This window comes from Phalacrocorax aristotelis, chromosome 18 (genome assembly GCF_949628215.1).
Source record: "Phalacrocorax aristotelis chromosome 18, bGulAri2.1, whole genome shotgun sequence".
NCBI lineage: Eukaryota > Metazoa > Chordata > Aves > Suliformes > Phalacrocoracidae > Phalacrocorax > Phalacrocorax aristotelis.
In genome coordinates this window covers 3,665,118-3,678,239 of record NC_134293.1, presented here as the reverse complement: position 1 = coordinate 3,678,239, position 13,122 = coordinate 3,665,118, and the positions used below count along the sequence as shown (strand labels likewise).

At 59.1% G+C, this 13,122-nt stretch overlaps 1 protein-coding gene across 5 annotated transcripts in view; it reads left to right on the top strand.

The window, feature by feature from the left end:
- The first annotated feature begins 1,499 nt into the window (after positions 1-1,499).
- The window catches only part of TBX4 (T-box transcription factor 4), a 49,413-nt gene continuing 37,790 nt past the window's right edge, over positions 1,500-13,122 (top strand). The window contains exons 1-4 of one of the 5 annotated variants that reach the window (XM_075113087.1): positions 1,500-1,650; positions 5,535-5,623; positions 10,608-10,766; positions 11,608-11,702. In XM_075113087.1, the coding sequence (XP_074969188.1) occupies positions 5,612-5,623; positions 10,608-10,766; positions 11,608-11,702 (266 nt within the window). In that variant the 5' untranslated portion in view covers positions 1,500-1,650; positions 5,535-5,611. Of the gene's footprint in view, positions 1,651-5,534; positions 5,624-7,692; positions 7,800-9,059; positions 9,327-10,094; positions 10,233-10,405; positions 10,512-10,607; positions 10,767-11,607; positions 11,703-13,122 lie in introns of those variants that run through there. The other 4 variants (XM_075113088.1, XM_075113089.1, XM_075113092.1 and 1 more) reach the window with 4 other exon arrangements.

Genomic DNA, 13,122 nt, shown 5'->3' with positions numbered 1-13,122 from the left:
CACGGGCGTCTGGTGAGTCAGTACGGCCCCAGAAACGCGCCCAATGGGTCGGGACTGCAGCATCGCTGCCAGCTGCGAGTGTGGGAGCAGGGGGAAGGGCCTGTGGCTGACACAGACCTGGCGTGGGAGGCCCTGGGGGGGCTGCTTGCACTTCCCTGCAGGATTGGGGTGCAGCCCCGGCTGGTGCCCCCAGCCCTGCACCTGCTGCTTTCTTTTCTTTCAGAGAAGTTGCTGGAGTTCAGCTCAAAACTGTTAGTCATATCATGCCTCCGTTTCCCCACTGCGCAGGGGACAGCGGTGCCCCTGTCCCCAGGTGCCCAGGGCAGTCCACTGAGCTTTGGTAAGTTCTGGGGCTGACTGAGCTGGAGAAAAGCAAAACTGGGAGAGAATGAGTATTTTTTTGCAAAAGTGGGCAAATGGGTGCCAAGTTCCATCTGCGCCTGGCACAGCCGTGCAGGGAAGAGTGAGGAGGGTGGTGATTTTGGGGCTGAGCCCCCTCACTGAGGACACCGGGGTCTGCGTTAGCCCAAAGCTCCCACAGTGCCAGCCAGTGCTCTAAGTCCTCCTGTTCACTCACAATTCAAAATAAATACAGGGAGTGAACATGACCTTGAGTGTGTAGTCTAAAGCTTTTAAAACTCTCCTCTAATTCTTTTAACTTCCCGCACATCTATCCTCTGCACCAGCCTCCTCATTTCTCTTTCTCTACCGTAAACTTATACCCTTTCTAAAGTGCCTAGAGAAGACGCCATAGATGAAATGTTGCTTTAGCTTAATTTCCTATTCCTAACATATGCTTTAATTAATGTCATGTGCTTTGATTTGCTGCCAGCATGCCAGTACAGCACTTCCTTCGCTTCCCAACCTTTACCGTAACCTTATGGGAATGAGTATCGGGTGTTCCTGGCTGATTTCATCTGTTTCAGGGCATTTATCTAGAGCTCCGTGGCTTTTCTGTGCTGCATTGGTGCTACCAGCACAAAGGTAAAACTGCAGCATCCTCCTTCACTGGAAGTGCTAAGTATGTGTGGTACGCAGAGAAGGATGTTTGTACATAGACCACTGACCAACATTTCTTAGCCATGTTTTTTTATACTTTCTAGGGCTGAAGGGTCAGTCCAGAGCAGCGAGGATCATGGCAAAGCAGGGGAGAGGACGGTTGGGACCCCCAGCTCCTGGTTTCTCTGTGTCAGAATCGGAGAGTTGTCCCCTCTGCCAGCCTGGGCACATGCTCATGGTGGTGGAGTGGTGGCTGGGGATCTGGGGCAGGGCCCCCTTCATCCCCTCCCAGAGCTGGCTCCCAGCTAAGTGTGGGAAATGGCAGGGGCAGAAGGCCCCAGTCTCCCTCCGTAGCAGTTGTGCTGAAGCTTGGTGGTGTAAACCTTCTCCATCCCAATGCACTGAGCTACAGGGCTCCATGGGCAAGAGCAGCATCTCCTGCTGTCCCCATGGCTCCTGCCTCTCCCCAGATTTCATCTTCTGGTTTATGACAGGTGCAGATTGACCAAGAGGACCAAGAAGCCCCTTTTCCATCCCTCTTGCTGTTCCCACTGCATGGTGAGAAGTGTGCCCACATCACTCAACACGTGGCTGTGGATATGCGATGCTCTCCCTCCAGCTGGAGCTGCCCCGGACTCGCTACACTACCAGGTCAGTGCCCTGAGCTACTGTGTGAGAAGAAAAACTGTGAATTTTGGGGCCCTTTTGCCTTCCATTCTCCTGATGGAGCCAGCTTGGTCTCCCATCCCAGGCAGAAAAGCACTATTAAGCTCCTCACAACTTTCTGTAACTGGTACATTTGAAAGCAGCTCCCTGCACAGCGGAGTCCGGAGGAATATTGTCTATTCTGGCCCCAAATCACTGGCACTTGCATACAGCAGGCCTGAAATGGCCCCTTTCCCAGACAGCTCTTTAAGCAAGGTTTTCCTGTCTCTTTATTTAATGAATATCAGCCATCCTTTCTCTCCTCGCTGGAGCCAGGGGCAGATGCAGGAGAGGGAGTGCACTCTGCTTCAGCACTTCATCTCTTCCCTCTCTCCAGTTTCCCTCCTTCTACCTGCAGCATTTGGGGTTCTGCAGCAAGTCATGTCCCACAAGGGAGAAATTCCCAGCTTCTGGGCCCCATCCCAGCTGGCTATCGTTTCCCTTCCCATTTGTTCCTATTGAGAATCCCTGCCAAGGAACGGGAGCATGATGTGTTTTTGCAGCTCTTCCCCTCCTTACTACAGGGGCAAAGCTAACCCAAAGGCTGAGCCCTGCTTTCAGAGCAATCCTACTTTCTGGGTGAGGAGGAAAATGCCCAAAATGGAGAACGGCATTTGTCCCAGGCCTGACCCTGCCCCGCTGCAGCCCAAGGAATGTGTTTCATCGCAGTGTCCCAGGAGTGGGATGGAGGCGTGGGAGGGATGTGCCTGAGCAGGGCGCGGGTCGCCACATCCCAGAGGTTGGCTGGCAGTGCCGGGTGGCTTCCTGGTTGAGCAGAGTTACTGGTAACCAAACCTGGCCCAAGGGTTTGCCTCTTTATGGGAGATGCTTTGGGGAAATCCCATCCCAGCGTGTCCTGATGGTAGAGGGATGCGGTGGTGAATTTTGACAGGCTTTGCCAACCTGTGTCCTAGGAAGGACCTTTTATTCCCCCTTTCCTCCTTCTGTCCACATCACCAGCTCCCCAGCGCCTCTGCAGCCTCCCAGGGCTGGGGCTGGCCCCGCAGCTGCTCCCCCCCTCATCTGGGGGGCAGAAACCCGAGGCCATGGAGCTGCCCTGGGAGGCAAAACCCCTCCCAGAGGCGGCCCCTTCCCGCCGCAGTCTCCTGCTCCCCAGACCCCTGAGCAGCTCCCTTCCTCCCCACTCTCATCTGCCTCTCACCTCGCCTTCCTCCCGTCTGGCCACCTCCTTGCCGGCAACTCCACATCCGGACGTGTGTTTGTGTCTCTCCGCTCCGGCCTGTGAGCCTCTATGCTCGGAGGCTGGCCACCTGCGCGGCTCGCCGCTCCCCTCTGCCCTTTTAAATCACACCAGCCTTCCTGTACCCTGAAAGCCTCACGCCCCTTAAATCTGCCCTTTTGATGATTTAGCAAGGACCCAGGACAGGACTGACCCCCAGGAGCATGATAACGGCTGTTGTAGGCATCTGCCAAGTGTTTCAATCCCCAGGGTCCATGTTTGCTCCTGGATTAGTGTTACCTGTGAGCCCGAAAGACGGGGAGTCCCCCTGCCCGTAGGTACAGTGCTGAGCCCTGCTTTGACCGGCTGCCGTGCTGCGGGGTCTGGCCCCAGCCCAGGGAGAAGGAGGAGGTTTTTCCCCTGGGCAGCACCATGGTGGAAAGGGACTGGCCAAGAAGAGTCATGGGCTCTGGCAGGGAGCAAGGACTTGCATGTGCCGGCCTGGGAAGTGGTGGCTTTGCTGATGGCTGAGATGATGCTTTTGCCTAAATAGCAACTGGGACACTAAGGTAAACAGCAGGAACGTGGGCTGCAGCCTCCGTCCCAAAGCACAGCGGTGCTCACCAGGCATTATTGGCACATGCTTGTGTGTTGCCGTGCTGCCTTGCTCAGGCTGTTGTTCAGTAAGGCCTGTCCCAGAGGTGAGAGTCCATGTTGGGGTGTAACATTTAAGTGTGGCTGTTTGACCCCACTGGCCCCGGTTGCGGCAGCGGAGCAGCGTGCTGTGCCACGCCCAGGGCTTGGACGGGGTCTGCACCCAGCTCCAGGGCAGAGACAGTGCTGGCAGCTGGCTGCCTTCATCCCTCCCACTGGGAACCTCTCACACAAACCACCATTTTCCTCCTCACCCTGGAGGACAGTGATTTCCCATAGCAGTAACCTCCTCCTCACGCCCAGCACAAATGAAATAATCACTTTGGGCAGCACTTGCCCTGAGCCCCTCATCCCCTGCACAGTGATGGGTGGATGAGGCCAAGTATGCCGTGCAGAGCCATGATGTGCTGTTCTAAGACTGCACTGGTCTGGTTTTGCAATACCTTAAGGCAGTTTCTTGCTCTGATGCAAGGCTTCTGAGACAAGCCTCTCCTCTTTTCTTCCTGCCTGGTGAGAAGTGACTTGCAGTGTTGTCACTTAGTGGATTTATGTGCGTCTCGTTTTTACTCGTAGCCCGTGTGCTCCAGAGCAGCTTACCCAGGAGGTTCCGTGTGTCCTCCTCCCACTCCACCGAGGTCCCCACAGGACGCAGAGCTGCCCTGGGGCTGCTCTCCCTTCTCGGCACACACGTCCAGCTGCCACCGCGACCCACACTGCTGCCCAAGTCCCTTCTCTCCCAGGCTGTCCTCTGAGCCTCAGCCAAGGTTACCCAGTGGTGCCGGTGACCACGGCACATCTAACCAGGGGGCTTGTGGGACTAGAGGTGCTGACCCGCTGTAAATGGCGGCGGCTGCCGCGTGTGGAGCGGTGATGGCAGGGCCTGCTCAGACCCCGACCCGGCAGCACCATTTTGGCTTGGTGCAGGAAGCAGAGCGGAGCTGCGGCCGCCGTGGTGCTTGCAGCCAGGCTGCATAAAAATCACAGCGTGCTGAGCGCTGGGCATTGTTCTGCTTTTATTTTTTAAACCATTTTTCCCATTTCAGCATGGCCCTGTTTGCCTGCTTCCATGCTCCTGCATGCTGTAGCTTTAGTGCTCTTTTTAATGAAAATCAACAAAGTAATTGCAAAGCAGATGGAGCTTTTTTTTTTTAACTATATATTTTGAAGTTAAATCAGACCTTTGGCTAGGAAAGACCATTGGGAACTAGCTCAGTCTGACGTTCACCAGGGCAGTGATCTCTGGACTATTAATTCTTACACAGAGTGTTGCTGAGCTCACAGCAAATTCTGTTCTGTGCAAAATGTACAATGGACTTGAAATGTTATTATCCCAGATGCTGCTTTTGAAAGTAGTAAGACAGCATATTCAAAAATAAAAATCCAGAGCATTTAGACAAAATTAATATTAGTTTTAAAAATTAAAACAATTCCACAAGTGTTTGCTTTTATTTGTAAAATACATAAGCATTTTTAAAAAGTCTAGATACAAGAATATTTGTTCATAGTTTAATTATTACTGGTTATATGGTGACTATTGCCTGGTTGCATCCTACATAGCTTCGATTGAAATTACGAGGGGTAAGTACACTTGGTACTCTGGGAAAAAATTATCGCATATCCCCAAATATTTAAAAACAAATCGGAATATGGTTATTCGTTTGATTTACCCAGGTTCAGTGGAGCTTAGTGCAAGGCTGAATAACACGTTAGTTTACAACGTTTTAAAACATTCGTTAAAATATTTACTTAATGGTGTAAAACAATGCCTTAGAGCCTACAAACGTGCCCAGGTCAGGCAAATCCATGCGGATAATTCGACTGAACGATTTAGCAGCAGAGAATCACTTGCATTTAGAACCGTGCATATTTTCAATACCCGCTTACTGCATCTATTTTAAGCAGATGCTTAAGATTAAAGGGCCGCATGTCAGCCCCTATCTTACCCATGCTTCCCGTCATCGTTTCTTTGCAATTTAATTTTGTGTTTTCCTTTCAGCCTAGAAGTGTTTGGTACCAGTCTTTTGGCAAAAGAGCCCGAGGAATGGAAGGGTAAAGAAATATGACCCAGCTGCTATGCACAATGAGGTTTGTAAGTCCTTGTATGGTATAAATAAGCATATTACACAGTTATTAGAAAATTGGCACTCCCTGTTTAGAAGCCCGAGTCTGGTGCTGTGTAATTCCTCCCGAGTACATGCATAATTCAGTATTAGCACTCCATTCTTCCAGCCTTATTATTGGCAAAATTCGGCAACTTTTTCTCAGTCCTCATCCATTCAAACCCTCCTCGGCAGCGTAAACCGGTGAGTTTCCGCTCAAGCCAATAAATCTATGCCAACCCACGCGGCCGAGGCTCGGTCCTGACTTCACAGCAGCCGGGGCCAGGGCGGGAGCGGGGCCGGGACTGGACCCCGCGGGGCTTCCCCCCGCCACCGCCGCCGTCGGGGCCGCCCGGCCGGAGGGGACCGGTGGCTGCGGGCTCGGGGGTCGCTTCTCCCTTCGTCTCCGTCGTGGTTGGCAGGTTTTCTTGGGGTGGGGAGGGGAAGAGAAACAGGTTTTCTTGGGGTGGGGGGGGGGGAAGAGGAGCGAGCCAAAGGGAGCTGGAAGAGCGCTGGAGCATCCCCGCAGGTAACGCGCAGATCTGAGCCCTCTCGGTGTTTCCCGGCCCGCAGACTGAGTGTAATTATTGGAGAAAAGCGACAGTAAACTTTTATTAATCGCCGGTGTTTAGGGCCAAGGCATGAGCGAGCTCGGCGACAGTGATGAGTGGTTTGGAGCGCCGGTCCCTGAAAGCGGGATTTATCCTCCCCCTGCCTGCTCCTTTGGCTCGGCGGTGACGAGCCGTGAATAGGAGCCACCCTGCCGTCGGGGATCCGGCCGTTTCTCTGCCTGGTGATGACAGTCATGCTGGTTTCGAGCCTCGCCGTGAATTGCCGGAGCCTCCGGGAAACGCACGGCGCTGCCCAAGCCGGGGCTGGGGCGGGGTGTCCGTCCGGCGGGGATGTTTCGCCCCTCGGTCCCGTTCCCCTCGGCCGGGGGTGGATGAAACCGGCCGCAGCTTCCCCCAGGGCCAAGCCCCACCGACCCCGACCCCCGGGTCTGGATTGCCTGGGCTTACGGCACGGCGGAGCCGGCCCGAGGCCGCCAAACGCGGAGAGGCTCAGCTGGGGCCGTACGGAACGCGGAGGGCCGGGGGCTGGCAGGAGCAGGGGGAGGCTTTGGCTTTGGTTTAATTAAATCCTCCCCACCTGGTCATCGCCCCCTCCGCCTTTTTTTTTTTTTTTCGAAGGGGGGGGAAAAAAGCATTTAAGGTAGAGGAAGCACAGGCAGTGACCATGATTGTCGCGGTCTCTCTCCGCGGCTGCGGGAGGAAGGCGCAGAACAAAGCCGAGCCACTGGCACCAACCGCAGAGTAAATACAAAAATTCACCGTGCCGTGGAGCCCCCGGCAGCCGCCCCAGGCCCCGCAGCCTGCGGGGAGAGCCCGGCCCACAGGTGGGAACGGCCGGCGGGACGGAGCGGGCCGAGCGAAGGGCAGCTGCGGTGGCTGGCTGCGCGCATATTCCGCGGCTCTGCGCGGGTTCTCCCCTCCCGCGGCGGTGGGGCTGGAGCACGGCTCCGGCCCGTGGCTCAGAGGCAGCTCCAAACCCGAGGAAACTACCGCGGCCGCACACGGGAGGGAGCGCAGCAGGTCAGCGGCTGGGAGCGGCGCTCTGTGACCCCCCCCAACCACCCCCGGGCCGAACCGGGCCTCCCCGCTCCCCCTGCGGCCCCGCCGGGACGGCTCCTCACCCTTAGGCCCTCCGCAGCCCCTGCCCCGTCTCTATAGGGGCAGGAGGGGCGCGGGTCCCTGCTCGTCCCGGCCCCGCAGACGCACGTCGGGGCCCGCCACCGGCCCGGTCTCACCTGCCGCCAGCCCCGGCTCCTGTGGGAATTGCTGCCGCTCCCTCGCTCGCATCCCCCGGCCCAACCGGGCCTTTTTTTTCTTTCTTTTTTTTTTCTTCTTTTTTTTTTTTTGGTAGGAGTGGGGGAAAGGTCCATTAAGAGGTTGACCCGAGTTTACTTTTTATTCTGCTCCTGTTCCCAATTTCGGCACCACGTGACGGTGGGAGTGAATTTGGGTTTAAATTCACTTTCAAGAAAACCCTGATAAAAATCCTGCCCCGTGAAGCCCCGCCGGCTCATGGCGGTGTCCCTGTGAGCCCGGGGCTGCGGGAGGCGAGTGGCTCCTCGGCGCCCGCCCGGGAACCCCCCGGCTCGGGTAAGCGGCTCCCGCCCGACCCGCGGGCACGGAGAGGGGCGCAGCCCGGCGACGGGGTGCGCAGGGGTGCGGGGGACGCGAGGCAGAGCAGAGCCAGGCGGGGCTGTCGCGATATAGGGCGGTCCACAGGAGTGGGGCTGTCGCGATAGGTATAGCTACAGGGGGTAGGGCGGGAGCCTGGGCGCGTTTCGGCCGCGGGTGGGTGCGAGAGGCCGCTCAGCACAGGGCGGGCAGCCCCAACAGCAGCCCTGCGGGGTGGAGGGGTGTGTGTCTCTTGGTAATCGCGACAGCAGAGCTGAAGTGGCCCGTTCAGTCGCGACAGCACTCGGGGACCCTCCCGCGGGAGTTCTCCCTTGGATTTGGGGCTTTCCCTCGGCGGTGGGAGCCCCGAGCAGGCGATGCCCGTGGCCGGAGGGTGTGGGGGATGATGCCCGGGGGTGTGCGGGGCGGGAGCTCCTCTACCCCCGCCGCGCTCACCTCGGGGCGGCCCCGGCAGAGGCTGACCCCGGTGGCCCGGCCTCGCCGCCGCTTTGTCTGCGGCCGCCCAGCTCCTGCCCGCCGTGGGGCAAGGCTCGGGGCTCTCTGTCGCGACAGGAGGAGGACGGGGAGCCCTGTCCCCACTCTCCGGACTCTGAGGGAGACCCGCATCCGAAGACCGGCCTCAGGCTGGCGGGACACGGGCGGTTTGGCTGCCGGTGCGGCGGGGTCGGGGAAGCCGCCGGAGATTGCGGACCCCTCCCGAAGCGTGACCCCAACCTGGGCCCAGCCCTTCCCCGTCGCCTTTCCCGGACAGCCCCGGCTCCCGCCGCGGGGTCCCGCCGCCCTACACCTCCGGGCCCGCCAAGCCAAGCGCCCTTTCAGCGCGGCCTGTGCCCGCCCCGGCCCTTCTGTCTCCGCTGCAGCCCGCGGCCCGCCTCCCCGGCGGGCAGTGGGGAGCGCCGGGACCACCGGGACTGGAAGGGCGCGGTGGGTCTGGGGGGTGTCCCCCTTTCCCCACCACCGGGCTCCCCCCCGAGCAGCGAGCGGCTCCGCTCGCCGCCAGGCCCGGCGCAGCACCGAGGCAGGCCGGGAAGGCCGCGGCCAGGCCCGGTGAGCGGGGGTCGGGCGGTCGCTGACACCCGGCCGGTACCCCCCGTGCGGGCCGTCGGGCGGGCGCGGAGCCTGGGCCGGCCAAGCGGGCCGGGCCGGGCGGAGCGGGCCAGAGCCGGTCTGTGGGGACGTGATTGACAGCGGCAACGTCAGCAACAGGAGGGGAAGGGAAAAGGGAGGGGGGAGACAAAGAGGGAGGGTGTCGAAAGGCCCCAAACTGGATCTTTATGGAACATTTTCCGCCAAGATCAAGGGAAAGTGAATCCGCGCAGCGGGGGATGCCCCGCACGCCGCTGCCATCGGGGGCCGCGGAGCCGCGCCCGGCCTGAGCTCCCCGCGCAGCCGCCGCGCTGCTCCGCGGATGCCCTTCATGCCGCAGCCGCCCCCCGGCCAAGCCCGGAGCCCCCCGCTGCACCTCCTGCTCCCCCGGCCGGCCGTGTGAGTTCCCGGGGTGCGGAGGGAGGACGGGAGGGAGCGGGCGGTCCGCGGGTGCGGGGTGCCCTGCAGCCTGCCGAGCCCCCGGTCTGTGGCGGGGCGGCCGCCGCCAGCCTGCCCCACTGCTTCCCCGGCCTGCGACCCGGCTCCGGCCCCGGGAGCACCGGGGGCCTCGTCCGCGGGCAGGAGCCGGGCCCTCGGGGGTCGCCACCGCCTCCCTCCTGTGCTCCCCCGGGTCAGCCGGCCCCGCGGTGCGGGGTGGCCGCCGGGAACACCCGCGCCTCGGCCGGCCTGGGGCCGCCCCGTCCCGTCCCCCTGAGCGGAGCGGAGGGACCGGCGGTGCTCGGGGCACCGGGGGAGAAAGGGGGTGGCCGCGGCGCGTGCAGTGCAGCTGTCCACGGGCGCGTGTGTGTGCCCGCTCGCACAGAGCCGTGCTGTCTGTCCGTCTGTCTGGCTGGAGTTCTCCCTGAAGCTCTGCTGTGTCTGGAGCTGCGGGGCTCAGCGTGGCGGCGCGGGGCAGGGGGGAAGCGGGGCCGGGGGAGAGGAGCACTCCGTCGAGAGCTGGGGAGCGGGTCCCGTTTGTGTTTCCCCGTGGGGAGCGCCGGTTTCGCTCCCGGGTCCCGTTCCCCCTTTCGCGCCGGCGCTGCCCGTCCGTCCGTCCGTCCGTCAAGCCGGGCGGGCGGCCGCGTCCCTCCGCGCTGTAAAAGTCGGGGTTGATGGGCGGCAGCCCCGGCGGAGCTGTCAGGCCTTATCTTTATTGGTTTTTCCCAGTCTCCGTCCAAGTTTAAGAGGGGCCCTTTTATCTCGGAGCCCAGCACTCTGCCTGTTTACACCGCCCGGCCCTGAGCGCCGTCGCGAAGCCCCCGCAGCCCCGACGGGACGGGGCAGAGCAACCGGTCTCCCCGACGGGTACCGGCCCCGCACGGTGGCAAAAACGGGGGGGGGGGAGGAAGAGAAAGGATCGGGGGTGAGGGGGGGCTGCTGCTACATCTGAGATGAGCTGCCCGGGCCTCAGGCGGGAGCGCAGCCACGCGTGGGCGGCTCCCCCGCGGGGGCAGGCGGGCCCGGCCCGGCTCTCCCGGGCACAGTGGCTTTCCCCGGGGGTCGGGGGTGTCACGTCCCAGTCCCGCCGAGTGCCGCCGCCTGAGGAAGGACCGCGGGCCGGGCCGGGAGGGCCTGACCCCGCAGGTGGCCGTGCCCGGGGCTGGGGCGGGGTGGGGGGGGGCAGGGGCTGGACGCGGCCCCCGGTGCTGTGAGCTAACGGTGCGCCTCTCTCCCCCCAAGGAAATGCTCCAGGAGAAAAGCCTGTCTGAAACCGAGGAAGGGTTTCCAACAGCCCCCGCGCCCGGCCATGCGGACTCCTCCGCCGGCTCCCCCGTCCTCGGCGTAGCCGGGGGGAGCAGCACGCCGCTCAGCAGCCCGCAGCCCCCCGACCCCGAGCAGGTACGCACCGCCCGGCCACGACCGGGGAGGGAAATGCGAGGAAATCGCATTTTTCTTCACTTTTCTTTTTTCCTTTTTCTTTAATTTTTTTCTCGTGCAAATCTGGCCGCCCCCCGCCCGCCGTCGGTAAGGGCGAGCCCGAGCGTCGCAGAGCCGCGGCCGTCGGGGCCCGTCGGGTGGCGGGGCTGCGGCCGCTCCTCCGGAGCAGGATCCGGCCCGGCGGTGGGTTTCGTTTTGTTTTGGTTTTTGTTGTTTTTTTTTTTTTTCCCCGCAAAATAAACTGCCGGGTCCTCCCGCGGCCGCTCGACATATCGCGACTTCTCTGCCTTCGCCCCCCGCGCCTGGCTGGCACCCCCGCCTTGCCCCCGGCACCCCGCGGAACGGAATGGGTCCGCGCAAAAACCGCGGCTCTGGATGCGCACATTGTTCAGCAGATCCGGGTGTCCCTGCAGATGCTCCTGGCCCCAGTTTTTGGGAGTCTTAGGGCGACAGCGGGGCCCGTCTGCTCCATCGGGGCGCGGAAACCGCTACAAAAAAAAAAAAAGATAAAAAGGAAAAAGAAAAATGTTCCCTTTGGTCTCCGTGTCCCTCCTGGATGTGAAAGCCTGCAATTAAACCCGGCCTCAGTTTGTTTCTCTTATTTTTGGCAAAGGGTGGTGGAATTTTTGGGACTCTGTCCTCCTCCCGCACAGGCAGGACCGAGGCCGGTGTGGCTTCGGCTGTGGTGCTGGTCTGGGGTGCGCAGCCACTGAGCCCTGCTGCCTTCCAAAGGCCCGTCCCAGCCCCTCTCCTGGGTTTTCTCAGTCATTTCTTGCTATTCTTATTATCTTTATTTTTCCAGACAATAGAAAATATCAAAGTCTATCTCCATGAGAAGGAGCTATGGAAGAAATTTCATGAAGCCGGCACCGAAATGATAATAACCAAAGCAGGCAGGTTAGTGAAAATTCCCCGCGAACATGTTTTGCTTCTGATCCGTATGAAATGTCCCTGTTTGCTGAGACTGGGTTTTGCAGAGCTACTGCAATCAGTGGCATTTTAAGAATTATTGTTGTGATTGCAGATTTTAGTAAGGTCATTTTTTTTCCGTGTAAACTGTGCATGTGTTCGAGTGTGGTAACAAGATTGTAGATGCAAGGAAGAGTTGCAGAGTCATTTGCTGCATGTAGTCCCAATTCTCTTTGGTAATTCTTCATTTCATTATTTGTTTTGGTTTTGTTTGTTTTTTTTTTTAAGATGTCAGCATAATTGTGGTTCTGCTTTTATTCCCCCCCCCCCAAAGCAAACCTCACTCCCCTTTTCTGCATGGTGCACTAAGACCTGTGCTGGGATACTTTGCACCAAATTTTTAGGAACATGAAGGCTTAGGCTATGCTTTTAATCTCAAAACTGAGAGAGAGACAGTTACCACTTTTATCCTGTTAGGTGTGGAAAAAATTTCTGCCTTCCCTTGGAAACAAACAATGTTTTTTACCAAATCGGAGCCCCTTCAGCATGCAGTGCACACCCAGGCCTGGGCAGGAGGGAGCTCAGTGGCTCACAGAGGCTTTGCTTCCCTGGAGAGCCCATCCCTGCCCCTGCTCAGGGCTTCTTCCCTTCCCGGGCTGCTCAGGTGGGAGATGGCAGAATTAACGTCAGAAAATTAAACATCAGAATTAAACCTCAGACAATCACCAGCCTGACAGTCAGACGGTTCCCAACAGAACTAGCCAGCTCCCACTCTGAGCACCGAAATATCCACCCTTGGCTTTGCGGCAGCAGGCTCGCATTGCTGCTGCTGGAAAAGAAAAATCGCCAGACTTAGGTGTTTAAATCCATTTAATTCTATCAGAGCAGTGTGATTCTGCCATGCCCTGTGATTGCTGATTTTACACCGTGTTGGAGAGTTGTGGAGGCGGACACCCAAATAACGGGGATCAGGCAGAAAAAATTCCCACAATCAATACGTCTGCAGTCCTTTTCCCCTGTGGTCCCTTCATGCAGGGCAGCCGGGGAGCTCGGGGCGGGGGTCTTTTCTCCCCTGCATTCTGCTCACACTACGAGACCCCAGACCCCAACCCCTGGCTTTGGATTTGGGGAGTGATGAGCGGTTTCCCTCTCCTCTCCTCTGTCCCTGGCAGGGCTGCTCTGCACAGCGTCTGGCTGGTGTGGGGGAGCTTTTCTCTAATAACCAAGATATTCCCATTAGTCCCCCTGGAGAGAGGGTGTATGTCCCGGGGATCTTCAATTTGTTTGCTATTTGGCCTATTTATGAAGTGAGTGTGCAGGTAACTCTGTCCTTATCACACTACATTTTGGTGTATAAAATCTTCGTGCTTGTTCTGTAGCATCTACTGATGTGAAGAGCCGGATTCAT